The 13298-nt window shown below is 53.8% G+C and overlaps 2 protein-coding genes across 4 annotated transcripts in view; both read right to left on the reverse strand.

The window, feature by feature from the left end:
• Window positions 1-9: 9 nt before the first annotated feature.
• On the reverse strand, window positions 10-3009 carry DYNLT5 (dynein light chain Tctex-type family member 5). Its single transcript, XM_048944312.1, has 3 exons — window positions 2913-3009; window positions 2725-2849; window positions 10-1320 (listed from the first exon to the last, which is right to left on the reverse strand). Exons 1-3 carry the CDS (start codon window positions 3007-3009, stop codon window positions 1117-1119), a joined length of 426 nt encoding a protein of 141 aa, XP_048800269.1. The 3' UTR covers window positions 10-1116.
• A 632-nt stretch (window positions 3010-3641) lies between these two features.
• SGIP1 (SH3GL interacting endocytic adaptor 1) overlaps window positions 3642-13298 on the reverse strand; it is a 34192-nt gene continuing 24535 nt past the window's right edge. For all 3 annotated transcript variants that reach the window (XM_048944301.1, XM_048944299.1, XM_048944300.1), the window contains 8 exons: window positions 12202-12261; window positions 8937-9048; window positions 8642-8797; window positions 8096-8228; window positions 7629-7831; window positions 7314-7378; window positions 6766-6930; window positions 3642-6632 (listed from right to left, as the gene is read on the reverse strand). In XM_048944301.1, the coding sequence (XP_048800258.1) occupies window positions 6610-6632; window positions 6766-6930; window positions 7314-7378; window positions 7629-7831; window positions 8096-8228; window positions 8642-8797; window positions 8937-9048; window positions 12202-12261 (917 nt within the window). In that variant the 3' untranslated portion in view covers window positions 3642-6609. The remainder of the gene's footprint in view (window positions 6633-6765; window positions 6931-7313; window positions 7379-7628; window positions 7832-8095; window positions 8229-8641; window positions 8798-8936; window positions 9049-12201; window positions 12262-13298) is intronic.

Consider the following 13298-nt stretch of genomic DNA (forward strand, 5'->3'; position numbering starts at 1 on the left):
GGGAGGTCGGAGGCCGTTGCTTGAAGGTATTAAAACAATCATGACATAAAGCACAGTTCTTGTATTCTTTTATTCTTTATGCGCAGGGGCAAAGGCTGAGTGGTAGGAGCTGCAGTGACAACTCGGGTGGGTTTGTTGCCATTCTACAAAGTATTGCAGTGTTTTAGCATTGCCATTTTAGAAGTGAGTCCTCCCATCTACCTCCTGTCTTTGCACATAAGAAGCTGTAACACAGCAAGCTACTGTGTGTTCCACAAAAATCCAAGAGCAGCTTTTGGACCTGGGCATCACCTGTGAGACAGGGGTAGCAACAAGCACCTGCTGGTACCAAAATGAGAACAGCACCGAGCACATGCTCTGTGCAGGGCAGCACAGCACGGGGAGCGCTGCAGCAGGTAACACAGTGACCCCGCTGTCTGCCCTCAAAACACACAGGAGGAGTCATGAGTTATTTCCCATTTACCTGACACCCTGCCCAGTGGGCAATTTGCAACTGGACAGATGGGAAATATATTTCTGAGCTCAGAGAGATGCATTTCTCCTGTTGTCTATGGGGAGGAAGCAGCTGAGAAAGACCATTTCTTTTTTTTTTTTCACTTCACTCAGACACCTTAAATAAAAGGGGCCAGACATGTCAGTTCAGTATAATCCAAACATGATTCATTTAAAGGCACTTGATTTGGAAAAGGATGGGACAGCCAGCCACCTCCAAGAAAACTCTCTGCCTTCTGCATGGCCACACAATGGCACCCTGCATGAGCAGGGCAGTGATTGCATGGGGCCAGGGCTGAGCTGCCCCATCGTGTGGATTGGTTCCAAACGCGTTTGTTTTGCCTTCTAAAAACCATTCTGATTTCTTGAGGGATCAGAAGCTCACAGGAAATTCAAGGAGAAAAAGTGTTACAGGGACAGCCAGTGCTGAAAGCAGCTAAAGGTGCAAAATTGCATCCTACAGAAAATCACTAACCAGGGAAAGCCCTGGGGAATACAACGATAGCTCAGGGGAACCACGCTTCTGAGCAGCTGAATGTTGCCTTGGTCCTTCACTGCTGCTCTCAGCAACAGGAGGGCTCAGACTGAAATTCATTTCTCCTGCTGCTGAAAGCTGCGACCTCGCTATTCAAAATAGACAGCATAGACAGTTGCAAGAGCAAACAGCGAAGTGTTTTGGAAGACATAGGATGCAAACGTATCCGTGGTGGGATCCCACAGGCACCTGCTGCCGATCTGCATGCCCTGCCCGTTCAGCTGCCCAATGTGTGTCACCACAACGATTTTGTACCTCGGCAGCACCAGGTCCTTCACCCGAGCTTTGATCACCTGCAGGAGAGAGGCTGTGCTGGGACTCACCCGGTGAGCTCTGCACAGGGGGTGCTCAGCAACGGGGTGTTCTGGGATGGAGAGTGCCAACATGGCACTGCTCAGCCCTTGTGACATCCCTGATGACAATCATAGAGCTGTTTGAGTTGGAAGGGACCCTGAAAAGCCATCTGCTCATGGCAGGGACACCCACAGCTCCACCAGGTGCTCAGAGCCCCATCCCTGACCTTGGGTGTGTGCAGGGCTGGGGCACAACTGCCTCTCTGGGCACCCTGCAGCAGTTCAAATTCATTGGTTTTGAGGCAGTGAGCGCGTGAGAACCAACACTTCCATTGCTAAGAGCAGGCACAGCTCTCTGCTTCACTACAGGAACACAAGGGCAGACATTAAGCAAGAAGACACTGCAGGTGAGCAGTGTTCTTGATGAGGTCACTTCCCTGTGGGCATTCACACTGACAGGCAGCTCTGCTTGTCCTGCGCTGCCGAGCTCCAGGGCCAAACCAGCTGTAAGGCTGAAGGCTCAGGACAGCAGCACAAAAACACAGAATGTGGAGTACTGTGTGCAGTTCTGGGCTCCCCAGTACAAAACAGACAGGGATCTCTTGGAAAGAGTCCAGCAGAGGGCCACAAAGATGGCGAGGGGCCTGGAGCATCTCTCCTATGAGGAAAGGCTGAGTGAACTGGGTCTGTTCAGTCTTTGGAAAAGAAGACTGAGAGGGGACCTGATCCGGGTCTATAAATATCTAAGGTGTGGGGGGCAGAATGGCGAGGCCGGACTCTTTTCAGTGGTGACTGGAGACAGGACAAGGGGAAACGGCCGGAAACTGCAGCATAGGAAGTTCCGCACAAATGTGCACAAGAACTTCTTCACAGTGAGGTGACGGAGCACTGGAACAGGCTGCCCAGGGAGGTGGGGGAGTCTCCTCTGGAGACGTTCAAGACCTGCCTGGATGCCGACCTGTGCGACCTGCTGTAGGGAACCTGCTTTGGCAGGGGGTTGGACTCAATGATCTCTGGAGGTCCCTTCCAACCCCTACAATTCTGTGATGCTGTGATCTCAACATGGCTGGGCTGGAAGGGGCCACAAAGCCCCACGTGTGGGCTGGGTGACTCCTCCAGCTGCAGCTGCCCACGGCCGCGGACGGGACACCCGCAGCTCTGGGCACTGCTGGGGCCTCGCTGCCTCTGGGTGAAGAACATCCGCCACGTCCTTCCAACCCAGGCACGGCGCAGGGGCAGCAGCGCCTTCGTCCCCCCCGGCGCTCACACACACACACGAGCCACCGCGCCGCGAAGCGGCGACCTCCCGCCCCTCTCCACCAACGTAGGCGGCAAAACACCGCACGGCCGCTCCCGGGGAACCTCGGCCTCCCAGCGGGACCGCGGCCCCACGGCTCAGCGCACCTCGCTGACGGTCGCGGCCATCTCTCGGCACGGCCCCGGCTCGTAGCGCCGCTCCCGCAGGCAGCCCTCCAGCACGGCCTTCAGGATGGCGTCCACCGCCGCCACCGGGAATCGTTCGGGGGGACCTGGAGGGAGGGAACCGTGAGCCGCGACGCCTCCCGCGCCTTCCCCGCCCCGCGGGCCCCTACCCGCAGCGGGATGGCTGTCGGCCCCGCCGCGCTGCTCGGCCCGGGAGGCGCTGGGCCGACGGGAGGAGAGCGGCGAGCAGCCCGCGATGCGCCGCATCCCGGCAGCGGCAGAGGGGAGGCGGAGGGGAAACGGAGGGCAGCGCCGCCCAGACACCGCCGGCAGCCGCAGCCCGCCCCTCTGCCACCCCCCGCGGCTCCCCGTCCGTCGCTGCGGCCACGCCGCTCGGTCTTCGTGTTCCGCACGGGGCCGTGGTGGATCCACGTTGCCTACAAGGGTCTTCCCAGACCTTGCGTGTATTTGAAGCCGTGTCCCTCGTGTGTACCCACAGCCCCCGCTGGCCCCTAGATGCCCCCATTGCCCCCATGTGTCCCCACAAGCACTGCATGCCCCCATTGCCCCCATGTATCCCCACAAGCACTGCATGTCCCCGCAGCCCCCACAACTCCCCACAGCCCATTAGATGACCCACAGCCCCCACGGGTTGCTTGGAATAGATGATCTCAGTGGCCTTTCCCAACCTTAATGATTCAATGTCCCCATGGTCCACACAGGTCCCCACATTTCTCTGTGTGCCAACCCCAATCGCAGCCCCATCCCTGAGCAGGGTCACATTGCATGGCCCCAGCAGTAATGCCATTTGGGACACAGAGACATGGCAGCCCGTGATCCTCTTGTCCCCCTCCCTGTGATTCTCCTGCCTGTGACATCAAAACACACACAAAGAAAGCTCTGTTTTCTGGGTTCTGTTTATTTTCAAGGGGGGAAAAAAAATCACATTTAAATTGCAACTTAAGGGGGTGTTTCATGTGGTTCTCATGTATAGGATTAATAAACTTTGTTCTGACGTGGGGGTTTATTTGTTGCAATATTATGCGTGGTAAATAATTGCATATTCGAGATTTGGTGGAGTGGATGATGGGGAGAATGGAGAAAAGACATTTATAAAAAACATTATTTACAAAAATGATATCCACGTATCCGTATCCTAATCTATAAGGCAAGTAACATTTAAAATATGTTGTCTCATGATTATCTTCGACAAGTCAATACAACACATTCATATTACCAGTGGTCAAACACAGAGCTTTGCTGCAGTAGTCCGTGTGCAACAAACCTGTACGCCTCTTACAGCTCTTCTCTGAGAACATTGGGTAAGCAGCAAAGTTTTCATCACAGACTAAGCAGTACCTAGGCCATCGCAGACTAAAGGTATAATAGATCCCATTGCACGTCGAGGCAAAAAAGGCCAGCCGTTTGTTAACTTATTTAACTTAAATCTTAAAAATAGACCTGTGTATCTTCATCCACAAATATTTATAAACATTTTATACACGAGGGATTTCGTAAAACGATAGAGCTTCTGTCGGGCCGTGCCCTGGGGATCCCAATTGGAGGCTGGGGGTCCCTCTGAGCTCAGCAGCCCCACGTCCCCCTCTGCCCTGATGCCATTCCCATCCCAAATCACCACTCCCTTATGGACACGCACACACCACCAAAGCACCTGGGCATCTTCATCGCCCCCAGAGCACTTTGGATGGAGCTGGAGCTGGGAGAAAGGGGTGGGTTTCAGATACCCCTACATGGGTTATGGGCAGGATTCTAGCACGGCATTCCCACGGTGACCTCCTGCACGTCAAGAGAGAGAAGTCTAACAGAGCAATACGGTGCTCCAAGCACCTGTAAAGCTGCCAGGGCCCAGCTGTTCCTACAGGGCTTTGTCTCTCCTTGCAGTGAAACAGGGCTGAGAACAACTGCAGCCATAGGAGTCCTCAGCTCTACAAAGATTGCTTTCCTTGCCAGTTTGTGAGAGGGAAGAAGAAAAGAGTAATTCTGGTGATGAAATGAAGCCTTTAAGACAGTGATTTTTTTGTAGGGAATGCACAATGTAGTGATGTTCATAGAAAGAATCACTTGAGCTGGAAGGGATCCTCAAAGGCCACCTGGTCCCACTCCCTGCAATGAGCAGAACACCCACAGCCCCACAGGTGCTCAGAGCCCCATCCCTGACCTCGGGTGTCTCCTCAAATGCCATCGATTTCGGTCACAGTATGCTTCAAAATGAAGGTCTGTAAAGAAGCAGAGCTAAGGGATGAGCGCACAGCAGCCCTACAGCAGAACACAGGAGCAGCATTCAACGGGGAAGCAACAGCTAAGAATGAACCCAAACCCTGTGCGAGGCATTGGCAACACCACCATGAGGAGGACCTGACCCACAGCACCCGTTGGGTCCCAGCAGTGAGGGGCACCGGGAGGAGGGGAGCTGGGCTGAGCTTTGGGTTATTTGGTTTTCCTCTTTTTTTCCTTAAAAAGCATTTAAAATCCCAATGCTAATGTAAACAGCTTGTCTTTCAAATGAAATATAAAGTAAAATATCTATGTTCTGGTCATATTTACACTATAAAATCCCTATTTTCGGGACTATGGCATAGGTGTCCTCTGGAAGCATGAGTTTATAACAATTGTACACAGCATGAACTGACGGGGCAGAAACTTCAGGTTCTGCCCTCTGTCAGGAAGGGGTGGCTCACATCATTGGTACATATTTCCATTTCAGAGGGGAGCAAATAGCTGGGCAGGGCAGGGCGCTCCATCCAGGAGTGCCGGCGGGTTTGCTTCCAAATCTGTGTGGATTTGGGTATAACCGAGTCGTGCTTTCCTCCTGCACTCATACTTCGTATGATCGTGCACACAGAGCGCCCATCCTGCAGCACACATCCCAAACCAGGAGCCATCCCAGAGCTGAAGCAGCTCCAGACATTCCTATTTTCCTTTAGGTTGGGCACAGCTTGCTGTCTTCTCCTTTGCTCCCCATTGAAAGAGCTCTCCACCCCTGCACAGCTCTTGAAGGTTTTCCCATCTCCATGAGACAGCTGCTCCCAGTGCTGCTGCTTTTGGCAGGGTCAGGTCGTGCTGCCTTCATTTCTCAGTATTTCTGTATAGAGATGTCATTTTTCCCTGCCTAAAGGGTAAGAAGGAAAAGCACGGGGCTGCACACCCTTACAGCAGTTCCTAAACCTGCGGGGCTTTCAGAAAGCAGAGGAAATGAATAGAAGAAGCAAGCAAAGGATGGCGGAAACGCAACCAAAAATCCGGAGCCTGCTTTGGGGACGCATCCCCAAAACCACGGTGCCACTGTGAGCTGTGAGCTCTGCCTGCACAGAAACACTGCTCTGCACGTCAAGCAGCTGAACCTGAAGATGGAGAGCTTTATTCACCGCCATGAGACACGCTGTGGGCAGGAGGGGAGTGAAGGAGCTCCCTCGGTGAGGCACCCCCCATAACAGCTATCTGCACCGAATTTAAATCGTATATATTGACAAAATGTAATCTACCTCTGTAAGCATTGTGCCATTCAACAGTACTACTATTAAATTTATATACCACGGTTTAAATTACATCCATTTCATGAATGGTAAAAGGCTAAAACTCAAGTGTCTAACTTCCAAAATACGGCCTTACTGGAATGAGTACAATTTACAAATACAATAATTACATTTTAAAACCATTAACAATGTTACATCTAGAAGTAAATACTGTAGGACTGGTCAAGACGGTGTTTTCTGAGGAAAAAATCTGAAAGTCATCGACACTTCCAACAGAAATGTCCCAAGTGCAGGATTTAGTTCGTTTTCCTTAAGCTGTAATTAAAACCCGTTCCGCTCACAGTAGTCCTTGGTTATTTTCCATGCGTTTCCTTCAGTTATCGGCCAAGTATTTACCTGGGAACGGGACCAGACATCAGCCAGGCTCCTCCACCCACCGCCTCCATCCCCACGCAGCGCCCTCAGAGACCTCCACAAATGGGAAACGGCCCCGAGGGGGGGTGGCATTTCAGGAGGGGTTGGCACCTACCTGCTGCAAACCTCTTCTTGATGAGCGAGAAGCGGTAACCGGCACCGACGAGCTCGATGTCACAGCTGGAGAGCGTGCTGCCCTCGCTGGTGAACTGCACGGCCAGGGGGGCTGGGGAGCTGGGCCCCTCCGCCAGCTGGAAGCGGGCTAGCAGTGAGCCCACGCCTGCAGGAGAGCAGCGTTAGAGCCAGCACTGCGCTTCCACCCCGTCCTTCTGCACCCCCAGCTCCGGTTGGCAAAGCAGTCCTGCTGACACCCTGCGTTTTCCAGGCTCTTTGCTCCCTAATCACAAATAGCATCCTCTCCCTGCAAGCACCCGCAATTTATGGGTGCCCCGTCCCGTTCAAGGCCAGGTTGGATGGGGCCCTGGGCAGCCTGGGCTGCTATTAAATGTGGAGGTTGGTGGCCCTGCCTGTGACGAGCAGCTTAGAGATTCATCATCCTTGAGATCTTTTCCAACCTGGGCCAGCCTGTGACTCTGTGTGCAGACAAACCCAACGCCTGCTCAAAGTACCCACCACCACAAGCACGCGTGTTCACAGCATTACCTCCATTCTCCGACTTCTGAGAGATATCAGGGATCTTCCACAATATCCTCTGCTGCTCTGCGTTCCTGCAAACACATCAGGAAGAGCATTTCTGTAGGAAGCAGGGTGCTACACGGACCCCATCCAAACATTGCCAAAAGCATGTGCTCAGGGCAGCCCACGCTCTAGATCTTTAATTTTGGGAATGTGGCTTTGGGTTGGACCCAAGCAAGAAAACATCACTGGGGGTTGAAGAGTTGGGTCGCCCACCCCATATTGTGTAAGAGCCCAGTGCTGGGTTGGGTGCTGGATTTAATGATCCTCAGTGATCCCTACCAGACGGCGGGTGGGAGCACAGCCTGCAGCTTGGTTACTCCTCCATCAACGGGGACGAGGAACTGGACGTTGTTTAGAGCTACCGGTGTGGTCATTGCCTCTGTATTGTATTTGTAGTCGATGCGGAGGTCAGTGCTTGCAGGTTCACACCGCCAGCTCACTGCAAGGTTTAATGGAGTAGACTGAATACCCTGGGCAGATACCTTCCAAAATGACAGAAAAAACATTTAGTTTCCGTAGGGGTGAAGGGAGAAATCCCATTTTACAGACTCAGTCATTGCAATGCGTTTTAGAGGGGACAACACCTCACATTCACATAGAAGGTTCATGCTGGGCCCCCACTTGAGTGCCGTACCCCAGCACAGCACGCCCCCACCTCCTCTGTGCTATGGAAACCCCACCTCCTGCACACCATATCACCTACAGCACATGTTTGTGGCAGAATTCAACCTGACAAAACGCCATACCTGGTACTTGAGCATATCCACATTGTAATAGGTTGCTTGTGGTTTCTGCTCCGATACCTTCTTGAGGTGCGTCATCAGGTTTGGCATGTTGACCCAGAACTCCTTCGTGCTGGCATCGCTCTGCGTGCTGTCACTGCCAGCAGTGACATAGAAACAGAAGATCACTCAGGTTGGAACAGACCTCTGAGATCCTCAGTCCAACCCCAGCCCACCCCCCATCCCCACTGCCCACGTCCCTCAGTGCCACATCCTCACGGCTCTGAACACCCCAGGGATGCTGACCCCACCACAGGAGCTTCCCATGGGCTCTTCCATTTTACAAGCAGGATCTGAACTGAACAGAGTGGGTAGAAAATGAGCAAAACCCACTGTGTGCTGCTTGGCAAAGGGGCTGATCTCGAAGGAAGTGCTCCAGCAATATTTAGGGGCTGAGAATTTCCTTCTCAAAACTTGCCCAGACCCCAAGGCAGGTGGTTTTGCAAGCAGCCTGCCCTCGTAAAGAGCTGTCTGGCCTGGCTGGCAGCACGGGTGTGAGTAGGGGCTCACCAGCAGAGGAGCTGGGGGTTTGGCAGGACGTGTTCCAGCCGGTTGTAGTTGAGCACACGGAAGGTGAGCACTGACGGAGCGGGGTTGTTGGCAAAGTGTCGGGTGATGCCTGCCGGGAAGGACAGCACCATCTCCCCCGTGATCTTCACGATGCACCTGCAGCACCAAGCACAGAGACCCAGGGGGAGGAAAAGGAGGGCTCAAAATGCAGCACAGGATGGATGGTGTGGTGAAAGCCCCCCCTTCCCACCCCAGGCTCCCACACCCGCGCCCAGACCCCACGGCCGGCACCTACTTGCTGGGGTCGGCTCCCTTGAAGTAAGCATTGACGGTCTCAGTGAAGGCAGCAGCGACGGGCAGGGTGTCCTGTGCCCCCATGGTGAGCGGGCTGGGGCCCCGTGACGACCCTACAACAGAGCAGAGCCTCTGCTAGTCAGCTGCAGGATGGGGACCTGCACCCACCCCAGGGTGTACCCTGCTAGAGCCCAGCATGTGGCTTTGTGGGCAAAGGGTGAAAAGAAGAGGACCCCAAGGCTTTGTCTTAGGCTTGAAAATCATTTTGAAGTGATTCTTTTCCCCTTAAAAGACAAGCAAGGAAATGAGCAGAGGAGCCTCGCCACGAGCATGGGGCACCAAGCCCTGCATGGGGATGGTTTGTGCAGATTTAGGTTTGCAGCCCCCAGCAGAGGCAGGGCAGTTCGGTGTCCCCTCTGCACTGAGTGGGATGCTCACCTCCTCACCCTGCAGCTCAATGCGGATTCAAAGGGGCTGCACGAGGCCTGCCCACGGCTCTCCATGCACACTTGTAATACATGTAATACTGCTGCTTCTCTGCACAGCTCATGTACGACTCCAAGGGCTGCAAATCCACCAAGGGCTGCATTATGCCACGGTTAAGGCTGTGAAGCAGTAGCGATCTGGCCAGATACATGACTGCTTGCAGCCTAGCCATGGCGTATTGCAGCAAAAGGAGGACAGCAGCAGTGCAAGGGGAAGTCTGAAACCCTGAGGCATGCTGGAAATCCCCCAGCGCTCAGGGCAGACCAATTGAGAGCAACCAGCATGCAACGTGCCTGCTGGTGCCTCACCACCAGCCCCAGGCAAGCTCTGTACCTGAGGAGAAATGTGCCCAACGCAGGTCCTGTGGGCTCTGAGCCCCTGGGGACCAGGAAATGTCCCCAGGAGGTGGCCAGGAGCAGTGCTGCCTACAAACCACAGCCCCGCAGGCTCAAACATGCCCACATTCTCCACAATGCACTGTTTTGCAATCTTGTACATCAAGTTCAACGCTAGGGTCATTTTGTCCCGAAAATGCATAACAAGTGATGGCAAAGGGTGAAATGCACTGTTCGGGAATGATTTCGCTTTGAGCATGCAAGCGCATGCAAGCTGCCAGCCCGAGCTGCTGCATAGGAAGGCAGCAGTGAGCAATGCCATGCAGCAGGTTGCTGCCAGCTCGTGCTGCTCTGCAAGCAAGCCCATCTCCCCTCCGCTGTCCTGCTGCCAGTGCCCGTGCTTGCTGGCTGAGGTCCTGGCTGGTGGCTCAGCCTCGTGGCATTGCAGCTTTCCTGCAGTGGGATGTGAGCGTGGGACGTTGGGATTTGGATGGTCTCACGGGAAATCTGTCAGTGAGACTACACCTTGAGTTCTGAGAGACTCACTGTAACGGCAGAGCGTCAACACGTGAAAACACAGCTGCTTCCCCCCAGCAGCACAGGAGAGCCTTCCCCAAGGCTGGGATTTTCCTTTTGGAGCCCTAACGCAGCTCAGCAGGGCATTATCAATGAACACAGCCACACGTCTCCCCCTGGCCATACGCACAAGGAGCCCCAGGAGGATGCATGGGCTCAGCCTGGATAACGACGCTGTGCCAGCAGCGCACAATGCACCCCGAGCTCTGCCGCAGCAGGATTTGCTGAGCCACTGAAATCACCCAGACTGGGTTCCCCAAAGGTTTCCCGCTGCCATCACTCATCCCATAAACCTGGGTTTGTGCTGAACGTGCTCACCCCAGGCCCCGGCGCAGAGGAAGGACAAAAATCCTTTGGACGCAACCGGCACCCACAGCTCTCACACCCTCCACTTCTCCCCATGAACCCCCGCACTATTCTAATAAATCCAGAGAGTAATCAGCTTTCTTCCACAAAAACACTTCGACTTAGAATCGCGGGATCAAGGTTGGAAAAGGCTCCTCTGCTCCCCGGGCTGCTTGTCCCAGTGCCTGACCGCTCCTTTTGGAGGAGGAAGACTGATTTAAGTACGTGCTATGGGGCCAATGAGCTTTTAGCCCCAGCTTCTGGAGTCATTTTTGGATGCATTTCATTGTGGCCAAGGAATGTGACAATGCAGGAGATCAGCATCCACCCAGCAGGGCTTCGGAGCCCACTGGGTTCATTTGCTGTTATCCATTGGGAGCGGGGCGGGTTTCCCATCACAGTGCTGTCACACACAGGGGTGGTTTGCCTGACTGCTGCCTGAATGATGGTGCAGAATAGAGGGGAAGGAGCGAAGCCATCCGAGCACAGTCCAAACATCACCAGTACAGAAAAATTACCCCACGGTACGCAAATACTCTGCCCAGAGCCAAAAAGAAACAACAGCAACAAAAGGAACCCCAACCAGAAAAACTGCCACAGTGATCCGCAGAACTTCAGATCCAACAGCCAAAAAGATCGGATGATCATTACAAAGCCAAACCACACCAATCCCCCAGCGTGTTCACAGGGCTGTGGGCCCAATCCAGTGAGGAGGAGGAGGAGAGAGGACAGGAACCCAGCTCAGGGAAATAGCAAGACTCAAATGAGCACTGGAAGGAAGGGGCCAGCAGCTGCCCCGATGGAAAAGGCAAAGAGGAGAAGAAGAAGCAGCACTGCCCCTCACCAACACCGACCACTGCCCAGTGCTGGCATCACCCTCACCAAAAGCACTTTGCTCAAGCAGCTGAGCAGCCCAGTCTGGCTCTGCACACCCTGTCGTGGGAATGCAAGAGCCATGGGGATCCTGGAGCCATGCAGCCACGTCCCCGGCAGCCCCAGCTGCAGGATGCTCATTCCCTTGCGCTGGGTGGCAGGGCAAGAAAGCTCAAAGGTGACAGAATCAATTTGATGAATCAAAAAAAATAATAATAATAAAAAAATTTCTGAGTGTTTCTAAGCACCTGGTTTTGCTCAGGACTTGCCTGCTGAAGCCCTGCCCTGCAGGTAGCAAGCAGGATAACTGCAGGGGATGGCTTTACCTGGCTGGGTCTCTGCATGTGCAATGCCTGCGGTTTCCCAGGGGAGCCACAAGCCCAGAGTGACAATCCTATTCCTGGCAGCACCGGTGCTTTTGGAGCAATTCCATGGCATTCAGCCCAGGTACTGAGATATTTCCTTTTTTTTTTTCTTTTCTTCTTCTTTTTTTTTTAAAGTAAACCAACAGGGAAACAGCTCACTGATGAATAGCATCAACCCAACCAAAGCAGCCATAGCACCTGGCACAGCACTGGGCCGCAGCATCGGGGAGCCCGGGGCAGCGAGCGAGCGGGGAGCGAGCGGCAGCTGAGCCTGCGCACTACTTACCTTCGAAAGTCAAATAAAACTTTCCTCTGTCAAACCAAACGAGGGAAGGCTGTTCATTCTCTGTATGGCCAGGAGGTGAAGCGGGATGGGGAAGGTTCAGGAGAGGGAGAGAGAAGGACATAGAGTGAGTCACAGAGCAGGACATCCGTCTCGCTATGGGGCAGGGAGCGCAGCAAGCCAAGAGCGTGCGGGGCGGGAGCGGGCTCTGAAACTCAGGGTTTGCTTGGAGAACAAAGCAGGAAGCAAAGCTATGGAAGCCCAATGGAAGGGAATCTCTGCCCACTTGGAAAGGATTTCTCTTGTTGCCTATGGATGGAGAGGACTGGGTGCCTTAGACCTTGCCGACACCGCATCCCATGGGGATCATGATGGGCATGACCAGGGCAGTGCGTGCGGCCGGACTGCAGCACGGCGATGTGAATCTCAGGGCACACAACTCCACGTGGACACACACACATGGTGCAGCAGACGCCCGACTGGAACTGTCACCAGTCAGCTGCACTCACACCACCCCAAAACTGCTGGAGAAGAAGCAGCGCCTGAAACCAATGCTGCTAAATTGATGGGTTTGGGGGAGAACGGCATCCTGAGCTGCTGAACAAACCCTTTCCTTTGGAACGTACGAGGTGATGGCATGTCACCCCTCGGTGCTTTTTGTCACCAGGGCCACTTTCAGGCCACATTTCCCCAAAGTGCAGACGTGGGCACTTTGTCATAGGGCATCCTCTTCCGACAACATGAATGGGAGAAACGCAAAGAAGAGAGTAATAAAGAAAAACAACGAGAAAACAAGTCCCAAGTGAAATCAAGCAGCACGATCTATCAACAAAAACAGAAGGAGAAGAATTTTAACGAGAAAAATAATTGCACGCTCACTGGCACAAACACAACAGCTTCTTTCTTCGCATTAAGTGACCGCACATGCAACCAGGATGGAAGCACACCAGCACAGCATGAGGGACACGCAAGAAAACCACCACTCCCAGCACCCTTGGATGAGCTCTGATGGACTTGGCTGCTCTGGGGGCATCGTGGTGGAGGTGAACATCCCCAGGGCATCATCAGACCCTACAGTGAGAGCACTGTCTGCTCTGACG

Source organism: Lagopus muta, chromosome 5 (assembly GCF_023343835.1).
Source record: "Lagopus muta isolate bLagMut1 chromosome 5, bLagMut1 primary, whole genome shotgun sequence".
Lineage (NCBI taxonomy): Eukaryota > Metazoa > Chordata > Aves > Galliformes > Phasianidae > Lagopus > Lagopus muta.

Bases quoted from the DNA above. Each gene is read 5' to 3' on its own strand.
- DYNLT5 (XM_048944312.1), bottom strand. From the start codon at position 3,009: ATGCGGCGCATCGCGGGCTGCTCGCCGCTCTCCTCCCGTCGGCCCAGC. The intron at 2,850-2,912 runs GTAGGGGCCCGC...CCCTCCCTCCAG, and splicing joins CGACAGCCATCCCGCTGCGG to GTCCCCCCGAACGATTCCCG. The intron at 1,321-2,724 runs GTGCGCTGAGCC...TCTCTCCTGCAG, and splicing joins TGGCCGCGACCGTCAGCGAG to GTGATCAAAGCTCGGGTGAA.